The 22,109-nt window shown below is 44.5% G+C and overlaps 1 protein-coding gene and 1 long non-coding RNA gene across 2 annotated transcripts; both read right to left on the reverse strand.

Moving 5' to 3' along the window:
* Positions 1–1,289: 1,289 nt before the first annotated feature.
* Positions 1,290–4,761, reverse strand: LOC4327554 (uncharacterized). The gene is made up of 2 exons (XM_015787974.3): positions 3,511–4,761; positions 1,290–1,978 (listed from the first exon to the last, which is right to left on the reverse strand). The coding sequence occupies exons 1-2, from the start codon at positions 3,820–3,822 to the stop codon at positions 1,403–1,405; spliced, it is 888 nt and encodes a 295-aa protein (XP_015643460.1). The 5' UTR covers positions 3,823–4,761; the 3' UTR covers positions 1,290–1,402.
* A 7,360-nt stretch (positions 4,762–12,121) lies between these two features.
* LOC136353642 (uncharacterized) lies at positions 12,122–21,266 on the reverse strand. The gene is made up of 2 exons (XR_010736993.1): positions 20,840–21,266; positions 12,122–12,744 (listed from the first exon to the last, which is right to left on the reverse strand). It is a non-coding gene; the product is annotated as an uncharacterized lncRNA (long non-coding RNA).
* Positions 21,267–22,109: the final 843 nt, after the last annotated feature.

Below are 22,109 nucleotides of genomic sequence, written 5' to 3' on the forward strand. Positions count from 1 at the left end.
CGGATCTGGATCGATGTCCAACCCTAGGTCAAGCCTAGTCAAACTCACCTGTGACGGGCGCCAACTAGTTTGCCGTCACAGGTGGCCTCACCTGTGACGGGCGCCAACCGTGGAGCCGTCACCTGTGACGGCCCTACAGATAGAGCCCGTCACAGGTGAGTTTGCCTAGAGCAATTTTATTTCACTTTCGTTCGCAAGTGCCGGATCGGAGCTTGACTTTTGGGTTGGGAACATGTAGTACTGTAGACCACTGTAGCAGTGTCAGGGCGTCAGGGACACTGGAAAATATTGAAAGCGGCAGCCTGGACGCCGTCTATGGCCGACACTTTCCGTCGCCGTGCCGTGCGATGCCGGGCAGGGGCTGGCAGTGGAGGTACTGTAGCATGCGAATTAATGGGTGTTTGCTACGCGGGTGAAAGAGATATTTGCTACGCGGCACCAATTGTGAAAGAAATATTTGATATGCACACACATGTGATTTCTTTAATAATAATTTTCATAATATGTGAAGATTCGGACATAAATAAATGGTAAACCATACAATCCTGAAAATTGAAGTACTGAACATACGACAAGCATTATGGATAACATCACCTACCTAATGGTAGTTATTGTACGCATCATCAGCAATACAGTCACGCAACACGCAGAATCTGAGGGTTGTAATCTAAGAAGTTGGGATCAACCGGTTTCAATATTTTCCCAGCGAGATCATTCATAGCCTGCAAAACATGGTGGAAGTGAACCGACACTGTCGAGTTGGAGCGGACCCACCGATTGTTCGCGTCTCTGATTGGACGATTTCCACCCATCGTGTACAAGAAAATACCAAGCTTTTCCATGGAACAGACCCCTGCTGTTCCTACAAGACCAAAAGAAGTGACCAATAGATCATGCAAATTGTGTATCTCCTCTGCAGTAAGCCTGAACATTGCCCTGCATTGGCTTCGATTTGCCATCGTGTCCATCATCCAACTGATACCGGTTTGCACCGGTATTCTCCTTGGTGCCCTCTCATTGAAATCAAGGGTAGCAGCCATGTACTCAATGATGGCATCTTCTTCTTCGCTGCTTGTGTGACCGCCTCCATTCCAACTCGATCCACCCGCGCCGTAACTCATCGCCGATTTCCTTTAACATATGAGAACCGAAGAATAGGCAATGTTTGTCATAATCAAAAGGATAGAAATTAATAATGGCAGTGATCTATGCAATCGAAGAATTATTTGGATATAAAAGCAATGCAATGGAATACGTAGTTGCTCGAATTGGATATAAAGCCGCAAATGTTTACGGACTCACAGAATGTAAAAATTGTTAGCACACTGAGTTCTAAACATAAATAATGGTTTATTTGAAAAACATCGCCCATCACAACTCAAAGTAAAGTACAGTGCACAAACTACCAGGTGCCACCAGATGACTGTCCAGTACCACCAGTGCGTATAAATTCCAAGCGCCTAGCGGCGTCCTTGATTCGAACAAAGCATTTGCAGTTGAATGGGTCACGGAATAGCGCACAAGCAGCATACCACACACTTCCTCCAATTTCATGGCCATCATTTTCCACCAACTCCATGCACGCATCAAGGCCCATAGACTTCTCTGCTTCCATCTGAGCAACACGACTCTGGTAGCTCTGCTCTCGGATGTCCGCAATCCTCTCCAAAGCCAGTCCAGCGGAGTCGCTTCGTGACTTCTTGGAAGAACTCCCTGAGGCAGTAGTGTTTGCTGCTGGCCTCTTTCCCTTGCCCCGGTCTGCTGCCGTTGGGGGTGGAGTTGGAGGTGGTGGTCTATAAGCAGCAGCGAGCTGCGCCATGTCGATGGTCTGCCACTGAACTGCTCCTTGCGGTGCCTGTGGGGCTGCCCCTGCGACGGCGGAGTGGTTTCCGACAACTGTGTGCCCACTGAATACCGTGTGGTGAAGGTCAATGTGCTTCAGAGGATCATTCCTGAAGCTTAAGACACCTTTATTTTGCTGCAACATAAGTAGACAGTAAAAATAAGTTAGTACAAGGCAAGTGCATTAGGCTTGTGCAAACATTGAACATAATGAATATGTGCAGTCCAATGTGCATTACTACTAAAATGCTGGCAGTAAATGTGCACATTGGTACCAAGTTATCAAATATAATCAGGAGTACATGTTACAATGGGCCACACATCTGACAGAATGAAAGAAAGATAGTTTGAACATTGTAAACATAAGATAAACTGCATATATTATATTCTTTGTAGATGAGCACATTTTTGTTCATTCTCTCTATATACATCACAAAGAAGGTGTGTACAGCTAGTTGAATATGTATTAACATGTTCCTAAATGACCCTAGTATGCGCAGACCTTAGGATTTGGTCAAAATAACAGATTTAGAGAGATTTTTCGTAGTACTAGTTACTGCCCTGTTTGCGTCTAGTTTTGTGTGAACCCTGTAACAAATTTGACAGTAATACACGGCTAATGCTGTGTTTCTGGAAAATTTTAAAATGTACTGGTTCAAGTTTCAATGATTCATACATCTGAACTCAGTTGAACTTTGTACAGATGGTTACACTGGAGTCAAAACTCTTAGGACAGAATATCATTATTATGCTCAAACTTAACATCATAACACCAAACCAAAACAGTATGTTTGTGATCTCCCTCTTTTTCACGCGTACGCTTTTCAAACTGCTAAACAGTATGTTTTTTGTAAAAAATTTCTATACGAAAGTTACTTTAAAAAATCATATTAATCCATTTTTTTAAAAAAATAACAAATACTCAATTAATCATGTAATAATAGACTTCATTTTGCGTGCCGGGGAGGACTCCTCCCGAACAGAGCCCTAATATAGGATCTACCGATATACTCATCTGTCCCAAAATATAAGAAATTTTGTACGGATGGAACACTCCAAATTCGTTACACTAGGAAATGTCCCCTCCGTCCAAAACCCCTTATATTTTGGGACAAATGAAGTAAGTGCTAACCAGTTCAGAAAACAGAAATAATGTTCAACACAAGCATATGCTGTGATACAGCATCTGAAGTATCAACTCACATGTCACATTCTACATGCAAAATCTGCTGCTTCAGAATAAGGCACCCCAAAATTGGGATGCCCATTCTAGTTGTACAGTACAATCCAAGAACCATTGTTTATTGTTTACAACATTTCTACATGAGTTTTAACACATAATCACTATTCCTGCAAAATAATGCTAAACGGATACACTACATATACACTACATATAGATCTTTCCTAAACATCATTTTGTTAACTTAAATACAAGGGAATGGCACACATTACTAAAAACGACATGACAGTAACAACTATGAAACATATGTGATCACAATCCTTCCATTTTACTGCAGCTAGTCATTTGTTGGCACACACAATTTGAACAAAAAAATTATTACACCTCACAAAACTGTATTTATAATTGCATGCATGTACTAAATTTCAGATAATACCAATTGTAAGCAAAATTGTTGGTTCAAAATATTTATGGTCAAGTGTACGTACCGCATTCTTGCTTTCCCACCACTCATCATCGGCAACAATGGCTGATGTATGGGGATCACGACCCAGCCCGCTTGCATGCGATTCTAGCCACACCCACCTGTTGTACCGCTTCTTACACTGCCCCCAAATGTACTCCAATTGAGCCTTGTTCACCTTCTTCTTGCACTTGGTGTACATCTTGTGTATTAGGTTCTGCCATGCCTGCGGCTTGGGGGAGTTGGAGGTGATGGTGAACGCTGCCATCTCCTCCAAGCAGCTCTCAAGAAACACACGAACCTCCATATCGGTCCACCGGCTACGGCCATCGCCCATCTACTCCGTGCAAGTCAAATAAAATTGAATCGGAAATGAACAAATTAATACAAACCAATACCTTAGATGACTCTTCCTCGCGGACGACGTCCCAATCAATCGAACGGCCGACGGTGGCAGGGCTCACTCTTCGAACAAAGTCGATGACGGCTCTAGGAGACTTGGCGCAAACTTTGCAGAGGGCATGCGCGATATGAAGCACGTCGTCGGGAGCAGCCTTGGCGCTGCCAGCGTCGGAGGTGACAGAGTCGGAGGAGTCCTCGCCGGACTCCAGATCGGCGCCGCGGACAGAGATCTCCCCTGTTTGAGGGGATTGAACAATCGTCCCCTCCTCTTGGATCGACAATAGATCCCGCTCTCGCTTCCGCTTCTTCGCTGTCGTCTCCATCGGACCACGCACACGCTCGGCCTGAAATAGAGACTCCTCAAATCCGCCAGCTTGGATGCCTTGATGAGACTCTTCAGGCCAGCACTGTCTGACCCGAGAGGCAGAGAGGACGAGCACACAGGCAGCCAGACTGCTTGCTACTTCACAGCGAGCACGCCGGCCAGCTTTTACTCCCCTCGAGGACGACGCAGACAGCTCGACAGGCGTGGAGCTCTTCCACTTCCCCCCGATTTTGAGCACCTTGAACCGACCGCTGCCGCAAGACGACGCGCGGACGAGAATCGATTGGGGGGGGGGGGGCACGGGCCTGCAAGCCACAGTCGAAAGGGGAGGACGGGAGCCTGCAGCGGAGGGGAAGAAAGAGGGATTCTCCGCCAGGCCTGCGTCGCATCGACGACCGCGGAAGCAACAGCGAGAGGAGGAAGAAAGAGGGATCGAGAGCATTGGATGCCCTGACTCTGACGGAAAAGCCGAGGCGCAACGGCAACTTCTCACATCCGTTAACGCCGTTAACGTCGCCTCACAAGCCGTCCTTCTGGTACTGTGTGCGGGACCACGCTTCCAGTGCACGGAACATGAACCGGATCAGGACTCGCACAACGGAACATGAACCTGTGACGGGCGCCAACTATGTGGCCGTCACAGGTGGCCTCACCTGTGACGGGCGCCAACCGTGGAGCCGTCACAGGTAATACCACCTGTGACGGGCCCAACACTCTGGGCCGTCACAGGTGAGGTCACCTGTGACGGCCCTACAGATAGAGCCCGTCACAGGTGAGTTTGCCTAGAGCAATTTTATTTCACTTAGTTCTTTTATTTTCCTTAACATATTTTCACATACACTACATATTTTTTTATACTTAATTATTTTATTTCACTAACAGTTGTAATTGCACTTCATTATTATACTACTTTAATTATTTTAGTTCCAATGCTTATACTTGCTTAATTATTTTAATTCACTTCTAGTGGGTGCTTTACTTAATTATTTTATTTGACTATTTCATAAGCAATATACTATTGATCATTGCGAACATATTAGAGTCATACAGATAACAGACATGTAGACATAAACTACGTACATAAATTACAAAAATAATCCTTCCTCATGGTCGACACGTGCATATTGAACTTCATCTTCTTCTTCCTCCTCTTCTAGAGGTATTTCTTGACCTATGCCGTGGACGTGCTGGTTGTAATCATCCTCGTCTGCAATGTTGTCCAATCCAACAATTCTCCTTTTCCCTTCACGAACAACATGTAGTTTCTTGTTACACGGGTCAACTATGTAGAACACTTGAACAACTTGTTTGGCGAGAACGAACGGTTCATCCTTGTACGCGTTGTTAGCCAAGTTGACAGTGGTGAAACCTTCATTGTCAACTTTTACATTGCGAAGATCGACCCATCGACAACGAAACAACGGGATTTTGAACTTCAAGTAATCTAGCTCCAATATTTGCTCAACTTTACCATAGTATTGATCACGACGACCACCGTCACTAGTAGCCTCGATGCGTAACCCACTGTTCTGCACTGTGCATTTGCTGTCTTGCTTTACCGTGTGAAAGGTGTATCCATTTATGTCATATCCTTGCCAGGTGGTGGCACTCCATTCAGGACCCTGTGACAAGCACTGAAGTGTTTCACTAGACAAGTTCTGCAACCTGGCAATTCGGTTCTTCAGCCACTCGTTGAAAGAAGACATGTGCTTATTCCTGACCCAACTCTCTGATCGGCCTGGGTTCTCTTGTCGGATAACTGCAAGGTGTTCGTCAACGTACGGCACCACCTCAGTCATATGCTGTAGTACCGTGAAATGAGCTTTATCGTACACCTTCCGATCCAACCTAATAGTCTTTCTTCCTACAGTACCAACACCGTCAAGCCTCCCTTCGTGATGAGATCGTGGTAATCCAATTGAAGATGTTTCTGACATGTAGTCCACACAAAATTCGATGGCCTCTTCGGTGGTGTAACTCTCGATGATACTCCCCTCAGGGTGTGAACGGTTCCGTACATAACCCTTAAGGATCCCCAGGTACCTTTCGCAAGGATACATCTGCGTCATGAATGCTGGACCACAGCACTTTGTTTGCCTCACAAGGTGCACCGGAAGATGTTCCATTATGTCAAAGAAAGTTGGAGGAAAGTACATCTCAAGATGACATAGGGTTCTCACAAGTTCTGCCTGTAGTTCATCTAGTCCCTCGGGGTCAATGATCTTCTGGCCGATTGCATGGAAGAAGGAACACAACCGCTGGATCGTGTGTCGCACCTTAGGAGGCAAAATATTCCTTATTGCAATGGGCAACAGCTGTGTGATAAGAACGTGGCAATCATGCGACTTCATTCCAACCAACTTAAGATCTTGCAGTGAAACAAGCCTACTGATTCTTGATGAGTAACCAGATGGAACCTTTATACCACTCAAACATGTTAGCAAATCAATCTTCTCTTCTTTCGAGAGAGTGTAGCAGGCTGGAGGAAGGTAAACCCTGCCGGATTCCGTGGTTATGGGATGTAGCTCCGACCGAACACCCATATCTTCCAGATCTCGTCGGGCGTTGAGACCATCCTTTGTAGTACCTGGGTTAAGCAGTAATCCCATTAAACTCTCGCATACATTCTTCTCGACATGCATCAAATCTATGCAGTGGCGAACTTCAAGATCCTTCCAGTATGGTAGTCTCCAAAATATTGACTTCTTTTTCCACATGCTCCTCTCTTTTGTCTTTTGTTTTTCCACATGCTCCTCTGTTTTTTCCTTCGATGTGCTCTTCTCTTTTCGCTTTCCAACTTTCCTCTTTTTTCCAAACTCGTTGGTTATTCCCATCACTAAGTTGTGCACCTCTGTCCCTGTTAGCTCTGTCGGGGGTCCGGCTGTATCTCTGTGTCCATTGAAATTCTTTCTCATATTCCTATACGGGTGATACCTTGGGAGAAATCTCCTGTGACCCATGTAGACCGTCTTGTGTGAATGCTTCAACCATTTGCTTCTTGTTTCCTCCATACACTCCGAACACGCCCATTTCCCTTTCACAGTTTGGCCAGAAAGGTTGCCAAGGGCCGGATAATCGTTGATGGTACAAAACAGCATCGCATGGAGGTTGAAATACTCTTGTGCATATGCGTCCCATGTTCGTGTGCCCTCATTCCATAGCCTTTCGAAGTCATCGATTATCGGTTCAAGGAACACATCGATATCGTTGCCAGGTTGTCTCGGTCCTTGAATGAGCATGGCAAGCATAATGTACTTTCTTTTGAAACACAACCAGGGAGGAAGGTTATAGTTAACAAGCAGAACTGGCCATGTACTGTGACGACTGCTCAAATCACCAAAAGGATTAATGCCGTCCGTACACATTGCGAAACGCATGTTTCTTGGGTCATTTGAGAATTCCTGGTAAATCCTATCGATTGTCCTCCACTGTACTGAATCTGCTGGGTGCCTCAGCATAGTATCGACTTTCCGTTCTTCGGCATGCCAGCGCACAAGCTTAGCTTGTTCCTTGTTCGCAAACATTCTCTTCATGCGCTCCGCAATTGGGAGATACCACACCACCTTTGCTGGGCCTCCCCTCTTTGACTTACTTCCTTCACCTTCACTCTTTGCTCGTTTGTATCTTGATGCCCCACAGATAGGGCAGACATCCAAGTCAGCGTATTCCTTGTAATACAAAATGCAGTCGTTCGGACATGCATGAATTCTTCTGACCTCCAGGCCCAACGGACATAATACTTGCTTCGCTTCATATGTCGTCTGAGGTAAATTGTTCCCCTCTGGCAACAGATCCTTTAACAGCTCAAGGAGTTCTGTAAAACTCTTGTCCGACCAGCCATTACTAGCCTTAAGCTTCATGAGTTCCAACACGCATGACAACTTGCTGTGCTTCGACTTGCATCCATCATACAACGGCATCTGGCAATCTTCCACCAACTTACTAAACTTCTCATAATCTCTGTCGTTGTCCTCTGCGTCTTCAATGTCATGCAACATTGTAGATAGACATTGAGTGTCTAAATCTATGGTCTCTCCACCTAAAGGAGAAGGTACGAACATGCCTTCTCGAGCTGCGGCGGTGTTCTCTACATCCTGATCCAACACTTCTTCAGCTGCGACATCAGGCGCCTCTTGCTCTCCATGCTTGGTCCAGCAGGTATATTTCTTCATGAATCCATTCATTATCAAATGAGCATGCACTTCATCCTTGTCTTCGATCATCTGTTCATTCTTACAGTCCCTACATGGGCACAACATGTGCATGCTCATCCTACTTTTTCTGTCATTATCCGCAAATGTGACAAATTCAGTGACCCCCTCTCTATACTCGGTAGACGAACGATGCGCATAGTACATCCATCTACGATCCATCTGAAATCAACAACATACGAAGAAAAATAAATGATGATCGATATGTTGAGAATGAATGGAGAATAATGTGTTTTTAACCTTGAATTTTAGCAAAAAAATCGCCCCCCTTGCCCTCCCAACCGATGTGTGAGCAGTACAATGGTCGGGATGGAAAGCAGTTGGCAGTTTGGGGGTATTTATAGAGTCAACACACCTCAAACGGGTTAGATAAAAAAAGCCCGTCAAAGGTATTGCTCATACCTTTGACGGGCTTGTATTCAACGGCCCGTCACTGGTATCATCTCACCTGTGACGGGCCAGAAATTAAAGCCGTCACAGGTGGCGGCCCATCACCTCTGACGGCTTCTAATGTATTGGCCCGTCACAGGTGAGGGGATACCAGTGACGGGTTGGATGAAAAACTCGTCACTGGTATACCTCTGACGGGTTTTCCTTTCGGACCGTCACAGGTGAGGGGATACTTGTGACGGGCCGCGGCCAGATGCCTCACCGGTGACTGCATCCCGTATAACCCGTCAAAGGTAATGGTCACTACTGACCAATTCGTTTGCCCGTCACAGGTATCCCGTCAGAGGTGTGAGGATCTGGCGTAGTGACTGCCGGTGTGTTAGCTGAACACCACACGTTCTGCAGATTTCTTCTTAGCTCAGTCATAGTGCGGTATCTGGCTAGTTGTGAACAGGTTGGCTGAGCTAGCATTTCAACTGGCAAGGCGATTAGCCTCTCAGGTACCACAAATATATATACGACCTGAACAAGGTGCATATATATATACTTGCGGTTGCGTGTGGCGTATGCAGAATCAGAATTTGCAAGCTGATAAAAATATATAGGTTTCGTTCTACTGCGGATGGGAAGCATCAGGAGTTCGTTGGAACAGATAATCCAGCTGAGCTGTTTGTGTACACTTGCTCATCAGCTCATGTGCATTTGAGCTGGTGTTTCGCCCATTGCTACCCATTTACTCCTGTTGTTGTTAACGGTAGGGCTCCACACTAGCCGAGCGGTGCGTCTCCCGGCTCCATCATTCAGCACATTTGTAAATGAAAAATAATTAGCAAATACAATTTTTATATACATATTCTTAGTGATCTAAAAGCAAAAACTGAAAAATAAACATTGATAAAAAAAACTCTTGAAATCAACTCAAAATTTTTGACTGAAAATTTAAATTTTATCTTATAAGGATAAGCATAAACAAAAAATGAGGCTGCCCGATTGGTGCTGCGCAAGTTGATTAAGCTACTGGTGAAATTCCATCCAGCGCACTGTCGATCAACTCTGATCAACCATGCTACCAACTTATCGTAGATTTAATACGAATGGTATATACAGAGCGGCAAACAATTCTCTATTTTTGTACTTAAGGAAAACTGCTATAGATTCTTTAATCGTGAAAAAAATCCTGGGGACTTTAGAAAAACGTCTGAATTTCCTGTTAAATTAGATACTACATGTACAAGTTAAAAAATTTGCATTACAAAGCACCACAACAACTTCCTTGAAGTTCTACATTCAGTAAAGATTGTGCAAAAATTAAAATTAAGCACGTTTTTCTACACCAGTAACGAGCCTCGTGGTGTCGTTTTTCTACTGAATACGGCAATTAAGCACAGGTAAAGCGCTAGCTTCTCGTCATGGACACACACGGCAGACTTAATCTGAGACAACATACATTCATTCATATATGTATAGCGGCATACATTTCTGATTAAGATACGTATTCTATCTCAGTTTTCATTAGCACGTTTTTCAAACCGCTAAGCGATTAAATTTCGTATGAAAACTTTCTATATAAAATTGCTGTAAAAATGTCAAATAAATTCGTTTTTCAAATTTCTAATAATTAAAACTCAATTAATCATGCACGGATAGCTTTCTCGTTTTCTATGTGCTCTTATTAGTTTCAAAATCCACCAAGAATATCTCCAAGAGACTCTCCAATTTTTCGTTTGGCCAACCTGTAAAAAATTTGGATAGCTAAATTTGTTTTTCGCTCCAACAATTTCTCCATTCTATAGCAATGGGACCCACATGTCAGTCTCTCTCTCATTGTTTTTCCCCTTCTCCGCACAACCTCTCCCCACCCCAACCCCCACCTACCAACGCCACTCCAAGATAGCGCATGTTAGGGGCGGCAGTTGGCGGTTTCCAAGCTCGATGGCGGCTAGCAGATCCAGGCAACAGAAGGCGACATGGGTGGGAAGCGGCGACGCCGCTGTCCCTCGTCGATTCTCCCGTGCCATCAGCGGGTGGGCGACGGCGTTGACGGAAATAGGTGGAGGGGACGACGTTCCTACTGCTCGCGCCTGCGAGAGGCCACGGCCATGATGTGGCTACTCGCGCCAACGAGGGAGGCGGCAGGTGGGTGGGCGGATGCGGAGGTAGCGGCGGAAATTGGCATTGACGGTGGAAATTGGTGGCGTCGATGATGATGTTGTTGTTGTTGCTGCTCACGCCATCGAGAGGTAGCGACGACGCCGATGAAGGATCCTCAGCTCCGTCCCTGTTCGCCGCCACTGCTCTAAGACGACTGAAGCCTTCGACGCGCCGCCTCTTCTGCCTTCCTCGACTTCGTCCCCGTCCCTCGCCGCTGCTCCAGATGGCGGCAGAGGTTGCGTGGCTCCCCTAAATCAACGCTATCGGCCGAATCTGGTGAGGGCGGAGGCTTCCAGACAACGACGCCGGAGCTTGCGGGGGAGTCCGCTCGGGTAGGATCAGCAGCGGCGGCGGCAAGCACAACTGTGGTGATGGTGAGGAGCTGCGGCAAAGAGAAGGAGGGGTGACGACAACACCTCGCCGCTGTCGCTCCCTTCATGCCCTCGACGCCGGTGGCCGGCGAGTGGGAGGCCGTGGTGACGCTTGCCGTCGTGCCACCTCACCGCCGCATCCTCCTCCACTCGCAACCTCAGGACGCGGGTAGTGCAGGGTGAGAGATGACTCTCCACGTGGGACCCATGAATGATAATGTAGTTTGGGTTGGCCAAGTTTGGCCATTGAGGGGAGGAATATGGCTAGTCATCTGGCTTAGCCATTTTAATAGAGAGGCTGTTGGAATGGGATTTGTTACTAAAATAGTCAAAATTTAGTTTGGAGAGTCTCTTGAAAATGTTCTTGGTGACCATATATATCGAGGAATTAATCTTGGGGGAAAAAGAGCATATGACTGAGCCAGCAGGCAGCAGCAAAGTTAATTTCCAGTAGGCCTTTTCACCCAAACTCGCTTATAAATAACCGCGGGTTCCTCCCCATCTCCAGTTAGTCACCGAGACACTACAGCAAAACTGACGAGCGGTGCATATAGTGAGTTCCAATTGAGCTATAGCGTTTGGGAATGGGATGCACTGGGAGCCCTGGACCCAGATTGCAGTGTGATTGATGCGGTTTGAAGCGAGTCCATCGTCGCCGCAGGTGAAACTAACGCCTGCACAGAACCGAGACGAGCCAGGTGCACCCTCACACACCTCGAGTTGATGATGCCTGCAGCACAATGTAATGAAACACCCATCCCCTCGTACCTTGATGCACTATACACAAACTTGAACGTCGTGGAGATTAGCAATTTTGGCATTCCGCCAACCCTGAAGAAAGTAGGACATATATAGCTCTGCTGTGCCTGTATGGTGTTTTTCTTCCATTGAAACTGACAGTCGGAGTCCGTACCGTATTCCAATTGATAATGTCCTCTGCAATTGGAAACCGATGGAGTGAACACCGAAGGCTGAGTCAGTGATCTCCATACACCCGATGAACCCCATCAACAACAACAACAACAATCGAGCAGCCTCTCTCCACACACATGCATCATGGATTTGACCCAGTGAAAGAACACCATCAACCACTTCCTTCCGTCCTGCAGTGATATTCTGCGCAGTGCCAGCGATCGAGATCCATCCGATATAGGAACAGGATGGACCGGTAAGTCGGGCGGAACGTACGTGTCGTCTGCTCGTCCGATCGTTTTGAACGAGCAGTACTAGAGGGTTCACCTGCTACACACGCGTGATGGTCGGCCGGCTTGGCGTGTGTGCTGGCGTATGACTGCTTGATGGACTGAATTGTTGGCAGCCATGATGATCGATCGCGGACGTACGCCCTCGCAGAGTGTGCATTCCTTCCACGCGCGCGCGCACGCCGCACGCGCTCGTGTCAAACTCGCCTGCATGGTGGGCGATTTGACAATTGTGTAAGATTCGCGTCTCCGCGTGTTAACAGTGTTGATCAAATCAATAATTGTAGGCCTTGCTTAGATAAAAAAATTTGGCAAAAAAAATCACATCAAATATTTGGACACATGTATGAGACATTAAATGGAGAAAAAAAAATAAAACCGATTGCACAGTTTGTATGTAAATTGCGAGACGAATCTTTTGAGCATAATTACGCCATGATTTGACAATGTGATGCTACAGTAAACATTTGCTAATGACGGATTAATTAGACTTAATAAATTTATCTCACAGTTTACAGACGGAATCTGTACTTTATTTTATTATTAGTATACGTTTAATATTTTAAATATGTATCCGTATACTTAAAAAATTTACACCCAGAAAACTAAACACATCCGTAGTCTGAAAATAAATGTCTTGTTTCTAGTCCGACGCAGACAGTGAATCATCGTCCTTTTGCCATCAGTTTCTCTCGCTTTTTTTTTTTTTTGGCTTACTGGTAAATTGACCTCTGGGTGATATATGATGATGGAGTTGTAATACTCATTACTTTGGTCAAAAGTCAAACTACATTAACTTTGGTTAAAGTTAAATTGCTTTAACTTTGACCAAGTTTGTGGAAAAAAGTAGTAACATTTTCAACCCAAAATAAATTTATTATTAAATATATTCGTTAAATGATTTGATGAAACTAATTTAGTATTATAAATATTATTATATTTGTAAATTTAGTCAAGCTTGAAATAGTTTTACTTTAACCAAAGTCAAAACATCTTATAACCTGAAACGGAGTACATATTACCAAGGTTCAAACCATAGTACCTATAGATTTTAATGTGATCAAAGATCAACCACGTACCTCCGACATTGTATTTGTAGTACCGATGCCTTGAATCATAGGTTGTGTTTAGCTCACGTTAAAATTATAAGTTTGATTGAAATTGAAACGATGTGACGGTAAAGTTGAAAGTTTACGTGTATAAGAAAGTTTTGATGTGATGAAAAAGTTGAAAGTTTGAAGAAAAAGTTAGGAACTAAACTAAACCAGGCCATAGTTTGACGGTCTCATGGAATGGAAACAGTGTTTTTATTTTTCTTTTTCTTTAGGAACCGCGAGCCCGTCAACTTTATTGAATAAAGCATAATAAACAATGTAATTGTTGCCTAAAACATGCATTTTCTGGTAGTCTGAAGTGGATTTTTTTGGGACAATTGCATACGTGCCCTTACTTTAAAAGCCAATTGCTATTTTGCCCTCACTTTTTAGGGTTTGCAATTTTACCCCCACTTTTTTAATCTGAAGCAGCCGTCTACCCTCACTTGTGACAGCCGTTTGGTGGGTCCCACGTTGTGTGTTAAAGAAATACAAAAGGAAATAAAAAAAGGTTTTAGGAATTATGAAATGACATTTGTACCCTGAGGGAATGGATAGGGTTGAGTCTTCCACCGGTGCGTCTCCCACCCGTGCGTTTGGGAAAAGCTGGTCGGGTCGAAACCCTAGCTAGCACGGTGGCGGCGGCACGGCGCGGCGGGGAGGCGGCGGCGAGGGAGCGAGCGCGGCGGGGAGGCGGCGGCAGCGAGGGAGCGCGTGCGGCGCGGAGGCGGCGACCGCGGGCCCGCGGTGCGCGACGGCGCGGAGGCGGCGGCGGCGGCCACAGGCGCACCGTGCGCGAGGCTGCGGGCGTGCGCGAGGTGGCGGCGTGCGTGCGTGCGGCAAGCGTAGCGGCCATCGCGCCCTCTCTGTGGATGCAGCTGCTGCTTCTTTTCTTCCATGGAGATCAGGAGCGAGAGACGGAATTTACATCAGATGTCGTCGTCGAGCAAAACCACCATTTTCTCATCAGATGTCCTCTCTGTTGCTTTGCTAGATCCGGTCGTCGGTACGGAGCAATTACTGCTGGATCTTGAAATCCTTCAATTTTTGCTTAGCATGCATTCATTCTTTGGGGATTTCTTAATTTCCTTGTATTCTCCTTCTCTTCTTGATGCAGATGTGATTTGGGGATCTCATCTCTTTCCTCATGTTCTCCTTTCTTTTTCTTTTCTTTGATTCACGAATGATTTTTTTTGAAAGCTAGACGACAGTACAATATTTTGGTTGGAGACAAGATCCGGTTATGCACAGATTTGTTTCTTGCCATGAACACATGTGTTAATTAGCAGTAACCATTTGAATCATAATTGCAGTTTTTCTCTCTAGCACCAACCAAATGCCCGAAATCCTATAATTGGAGCAGATTTCGTGGAAGAGGTTAATAGGTAAATACATGCAAAAATGCAACAACAATCAAGGGTATAAATGTCCTTTTACCCTAAAACTAACACCGTCAAACAAGGCGTCAAAACTGAGGGCAACCAGCTGCTTTGTTTTCAAAAAGTGGGATAAAATTGCAAACCCTAAAAAATAAGGGTAAAACAGCAATTAGAGTTGAAAGTGAGGGTATGGATGCAATTGCCCCATTTTTTTTAGATAATACTCCCTCCGTTTCTTTATTTAAGACTTTCCATCATTGTCCACATTGCCCACATTTATGTAGATGTTAATGAATTTAGACATATATGTGTATAGATTCATTAACATATATATGCATGTGAGCAATACTATAAAGTCTTACATTGTGAAACGGAGGGAGTAGAAATAATTTACATCTTCGGACTGTACATAAGGCACACCGTCCAAAGCAGAAATTGAATCGGCGTCCTTTTGCCATCTGTTTCTCTCGGTGTTCTCCTTACAAATGAACATTACTATCTGGTGGTTAGGGATGGAACTGTTCGGATAGTTTCCGTCCGTCCGGACCAATTTTCGGATTCGGAAAAATTCGGTCGAAACTATCCGGAATTTATCGGATTCGGAAACGAATTCAGATTTTTTTTCTCGGATACGAAAACGAATACAGTAAAGGTGATATCCGACGAAATCGAAAAACAATCGGAAACTATCCGGGATAAACGGTCGGAAACTATGCGGGATTTTCTTCCGGATTTCTGGAGTAGGCAACAGCCGCTGCCTCCCAAATCCCAATCCCCCACGACGTGCATCTAGGCGGCCGCCGCTACCGCCCACCGCCGCCTCGCCCCTTCGCCGCCGCCGCCGGCGCCTCGTGCAGCCGCCAGCCTCCTGCTCGCTGTCGCAGCTTCCTGCCCGCCGCCGCGGCCTCCCGCTCGCCGCAACGGTTTCCTGCGCACCACCGCCTGCTCCCAGCCCGGAAACCATTGACGGGGCCAGCAGGTAGCAGCACCGCTGTGGCCTCCTGCCCGTGGCCGGCTGCTCCTGGCCCGGACACCGCCTGCTGTGGCCTCCTGCCCATGGCATGGCTGGCTGAGATGCCGCCGTCGGCGGTGTGGGGATTAGTGATAGGTTTTGGGAACTGCTCGGCTCATGCCAGCAAGACTTTGTTTCGTGATTTTGCACAATGGCCAGGGATACAAAGGTAAATCTATAATTTGCAAAATCATTATTTATTTTCTTTTCTATTTCCTTACTACAATAATTACAGCTCCACTAACTTCCGTGAGAACTAGGGGTAAACACTTGGTTCATTTGAAAAAAAAAAACAGGGGTATAAACGAAAACCCTATAAAGTAGGGGCAAAATCACAATTGCATATCGAAATAAGGGTAAGAACGAAATTATCCCTATGTGTTAATGCCTGTAACTGCCATCATGTGCAAGTTTGTAACCGGTAATGTGTGTGACAGTGTGACTTTGTCAGTATGTGCAAGTTTGTAGATGTTTCTCGTTATGGTATTATTAATCGTTGATCTTTTGGAATTGTAACACATTCTATTATAAAAAACAAGTTATATTTCTTCGCTGATTTGTGAAGGTCAGTTTGAGGGGCTTTTATGTTCCGATTAATATTTGTTACCGTATTTGTTTCGATTCGTATTCGCTCCGTATCTGTATTTGATAATATTCGATTCCGTTTTTGTATCCGGGTTTTCTATTCCGATTTCGATTCTAAGAAAAAATATGAAAACGAATATGATAAAGTTAGTTTCCGACCATATTCGATCCGTTTTCATCCCTAGTGGTGGTGGTGTCCTAGGCTCCTAGCCGAGTTACTAATGCACCCAAATTCTCAAGATAAATAGCTGCTTGCCTCTTCTTCAATCATCATGTGCCAGTGTGAAGAAAGCCTCTTGAAAATTTCTCAAGAATCGCAAGAACGGATCAGGGGGTGCCCAACACGTACGGCGATGGATCAGCCGTTGCTAGGCGGCTAAAGTGGGTCGCATTGCCATGATCTGATTTTGTAATGCCTTAGGAATTGGATGCGTTGGGAAGTTGTGCAAGGGCCAAGGAGTGCTTTTACGCTCCAATTGGGTTCGATCGTGTGAGTGTACCCGCGAATCAAGCGGATAGGAGTAAAAAGATGGCTCATCCAATCGATGAAGCTTAGAAAAACTCAAACTGGAACCCAAAATTTTGTCACGGCCCAGGAGTTGTTCCGAAACACAAGGAGTATTTCCGAGAGATTGATGGAGAAGAAGAAAGAGACAGAGAGCAAGGAAGATGACGACGTAGAGATTCTGGCTGGGCGCGTTCTCTATTCTTAATTCCATATCCTTTTCACTTTATATGGCCCAGTTTTATATAGCCCAACCACTCAATAACTTGTACACGCCAGCCACATCCACAGCTCTCGCACTGTGCTGATAGCTTGCCGACGACCACCTAGCAAGCTTCATTCTGATGCCAAAGGTTGATAATGGCAGCGTGGTGACCGACTTTGAGATGATGCCAGGTCAGGTGGCATCACGCCGCAAGAGAGGAACCGGAGGACTGTCTCGAGAGGATAGCCAGCCATGTCTCTAGATCCTTGGTGGGTGGCTACTGGCTGGCCATCCAAGGCTCCAAGCGCCGTGCTCCTGCTTGAGGCACCTCCAGATCCTGCTTGAGGCTGTCAATCCCCTGCAGGCCACTCTCGATCTCCTCGTTATCTTGCTCTGTTTGGCCAGATTGGTATTGGTGCTGCTTGTTTAGGTGGTGTTTGGATATATGGACATAACTTCAGTCTCTGTATTTAGACACTAATTTAGAGTATTAAATATAGACTACTTATAAAACTAATTATATAAATAAAAGCTAATTTGCAAGACAATTTTTTAAGCTTAATTAATCCATAATTAGAGAATGTTTACTGTAGCATCACATAGGCTAATCATGAATTAATTAGGCTCAATAAATTCGTCTTGCGAATTAGCCCAAAATTATGGATGGGTTTTATTAATAGTCTACGTTAATATTTATAATTAGTGTCCAAACATCCGATGTGATAGGGACTTAAAAATTTTAGTCCCATCTAAACAGGGTCTAATCGTACTCCTGCGCGAGGTTCTTGTTTTATGGGTGCCATCAGCCATGTCGTCGCTAACGGCTGAGTAAGTGATTAATAATAGCTTAGGGGTTGGTTAGATAGGGGTGTAAAGTTTCGACATGTCACATCGGGTGTTATATAGGGTGTCACATGGGGTGTTCGGGGCACTAATAAAAAAACAAATTATAGAATCCGTCAGTAAACTGCGAGACGAATTTATTAAGCCTAATTAATCCGTCATTAGCAAATGTTTACTATAGCAACACATTGTCAAATCATGGAGTAATTAGGCTTAAAAGATTTCTCGCAAATTAGTCGTAATCTGTGCAATTAATTATTTTTTTAGCCTATATTTAATACTTTATGCAGTTGTTCAAACATTCAATGTGATAGGGTGAAAAATTTTAGGGTGGGATCTATACACATCTATACAGAGCCTTAGTTGTATTCTCTCTTCTGGTCAAGAAGGAACGAGAGTGAGCAATACTAACCAGTTGACATGCTATGGTCCGAGGGGATTATTTTTATCTTTTTTGACATGTTTCTCTATCCCTTTGGCCTAAAAATAATAAAATAATTATGACGATGTCTTTTAATAAATTATTAATTTTTTATGGTGTTCTAAGCTGTTTCATTAACTTTCGATATCCACTAGCAAAGACCACAAACTTTAAATTCATGTGATATTTTTTTTTCAATTAATAAAGAGCAACTTTTCTTCGCTCACTACAGGATTGGGCACTTTTATTGCACACCATCGGTTACAGTTGTCATAGGCAAGCACCAAGACAGTCAATGCATCATTCACTGGACTGTCAAGACTTGCTACTACTCGGTTGGTAACTGATGAGTAAATCAATGAAGGCTTGGTACAGGGGCGGAGACAGCGTGGGGGCGGGGGGTCTTTAGACCTCCTACCTCCTAATATATTATTAGAGTCCCCATAATACCCTCCTAAAATTCTAATCCATACTTCCTCCATACTCGTAAAGGAAGTCGTTTAGGACAATGTTTAAGTCAAACCTTAGGATTATAAATCGTGAATAATTCTCAAATTATTGAGTTTGAAAATGTAAAAATTATATGAATAGATTTGTCTTGAAAAATACTTTCATAAAAGTATACATATATACCACTTTTCAATAAATATTTTTATAGAAACACGAAGTCAAAGTTGTGTTTTGGAGACCGTGTCGCTGTCCTAAACGACTTCCTTTACGAGTACGGATGGAGTATATTTGTAGATGAGGGGCTAATATAGACTTTATTTGAGGTTGTTAGAAGGCCCAAAAAGTCAAGAAGACCAAAAAAATATCATAACCCAATCCTAAATTTCTCTTAGTTGCTTTTGGTCATTTTGGTTTGGGCTTTATCCTGGCTCCACCACTGGCTGGGTTACTCAACGCGACCCAACAGAACTTGAACATACGTACACAGATGTATAAATAGATAGCTTGGTTCTTCATGTTGTTGGTTGATTTTATCGGCTAATGCCGGTTAGTTAGGATAAGGTTAAAATCCCACCGGTTTTTCTATCCTAACAAGAAACAAGCTAAGAGATAAATCTGTTTTGTGTGATCGGTACAAAATAGATTCGAATTTTAGATTGAGATAAACCCCCGAGCCCCACCAGTGTCGCTATATAGAGAAAGAGAAGGAGGGAGGCTGAGTGACGACTCAACTCTCTCCAACCCTAAACCTTAAATCAATCGCCGATCGATTAGACACTGGAAGGGGTTCGTGAGGCATCTCTAGAAGAAGAAAAAAGAAGAACAGCAATGGCTTCATACGTAGGTCAGTAAATCAATTATTTTTCCGCATAAGTAAGAGGTGATTGTTTGTAGACTAAAGCCTAAGATCCTGTAATTAGAACTCCAACATTGTGGTATCAGAGCTAATCTTTAGTCCACTCAATCCCTCATAATCACATCATCCCTGTGATTAGAAGCCATCCTTAAAAGGGTTCAAGATTGATTCGGCATGAACAATTTTGAATTAGATTAGATTAATTTCTTTTAAGTCTTGGTTGCATATTAAGCCATGTTATACTGATTGGTCTAGGCCAACAGTAGAAGAAGCAAAGTTATTGAAGAATTTAATTTCATTGCTTAGCAGTAGAATTTAAGAGAAGAATGAGGATTGGGATAAACGAGATTGAAATTCCCAAATTCTCACACTAAGAATTCCCAGACCGAAGCTATGGTTTCGGCCAGATATTAGAGGGAGGATCAGTCAAGTCAGATCGAAAATCCCCAATTAACTATTTTAATCTACTCGGCCTATTGCAAGGTTAATTAATCTACTGTTCTTGCATGATTAAGTTTTTCATCATGAATAAGCTTCGGCTAGCAGTGGATTAAGAAGAAAATTGGGAAAGACGGGATAAACTAGATTGAAATTCCCAAACTTTTCCCAACTATTAAGCTCAGAAAAGAGGAGTTTGGGATAAACTAGATTGAAATTCCCCTAAATTTAGCATAGGGAAATTCCCAATTCCCACACTCAAAGTTTCTAGACCGTAACTAAGGTTTCGGCTAGTACTTAGCAAACAAGAACTAGGGGATAAACAAGATTGAAACTCCCACGGTTAAGCAAAAGGGAATAAACAAGATTGAAATTTCCCGAAATCCCCATAAGCCGGATCCAATCGGCCTAAAATCCCCAAATGAAGAACCCTAATTTTGGGGAAGAACCCTAAGTCACAATGTCCGAATTAAATCCAAGTGGAAGAAAATTAGGCTCGGGTTCGGTGACTTGCCGGATTTTGAAGCCCCCTAAATCGGAAGCGGCAGCGCCGCCACTTCACCTCCTTGCGGCCGCATCGGTCTTCTCGTGCGCGCGCCGTCTTGGAGCGTCCCTCCACCGTCCCTCGCCGGGGACGGGAAGCGCCAGCTTGGCGGCTGCCTTCGGGCTCCGCCCCCCCCCCTCCCCCGCCGACAAGCTCCGGCCGTGTCGACGTTCGACGTCGCCTGCGCGCCGCCTCGCCGGACCGCCGACGCCATTGCACACGGCTTGGCGCCGCCCTTCGGGCGCACCCCCCAGCCGGCCGAGATGGAGCCGCTGCGGCGCTTGTCGCCGCGCGCGCGCGCGCCGCCTCGCCGGACCGCCGTCGCCATCGCCGCCGCTCGCTCACTCGCCCGGGTGAGAGAGCCGTCGAAGAGAAGGAAGAGATTAGGGTTAGGGTTGGAAACCCTTTCCCCCCACAGGCTGGCGATTTCATCGGCGCAAGATCAATCCGAGCCATCCATCGGATCGGATGGCAAAGATCAACCCCGCGTCGGGCCGTAGCCGTCATGGGCCGCGCCGATCTGGGCCGCGTCCGCCTAAGCGCCACGCGCGCACATAATGGGCCGGTCCATTTTGGGCTGGCCTTTTCAATAAGAGTGGGCCTTTTATTTATTATTAAGCCCGTGAATTTAATTTTCTCAGAATTTATTTAGCCCGTTTTTATGGGACGGCTTAGGAAGTGATGGGCCGCATTATTATTTAAGCCCGTCATTTATGTCTTATTTATTTCCAGAAATTTATTTATGAGTTTTCTTAGCCATTTAAATTGCTAGAAAATTATGGTCAATTTGATCACTTAGAAAATTATTTCTAGTTAAATGGAACCAACGGGAAGTTTAGCTAGAAAGAAATTAATGATATGATATTATATTTGACCAACGTTAATAAAATTTCGTGTCAATATTTATTAAGATTATTATTTCCTTAAGCCACTTAATTTAATTTCTAGTTGATTGGAAATTTAACTAGAAAGTATTTATGATTTCATGTCAACATCATTATGATGGTCATTTCCTTAGTATATTAATTATTTATAGTCGAATGGAACCAACGAGAAATTCGACTAGAAAGCATTAAGATGTGAAGTTATATTTAACCCACTTTATTATAATTGCATGTCAATTATAATTTTTATTCCTCAGTTATTTTCTACCAAATGGTGATATAATTAAGGAATTAATTTAAAGATTATACATAATCATTTATGACCTATGGTGTTTTGACTATGAAATTATAAGTTT

The sequence above is a fragment of the Oryza sativa genome, chromosome 1 (genome assembly GCF_034140825.1).
Source record: "Oryza sativa Japonica Group chromosome 1, ASM3414082v1".
Taxonomy (NCBI): Eukaryota; Viridiplantae; Streptophyta; class Magnoliopsida; order Poales; family Poaceae; genus Oryza; species Oryza sativa.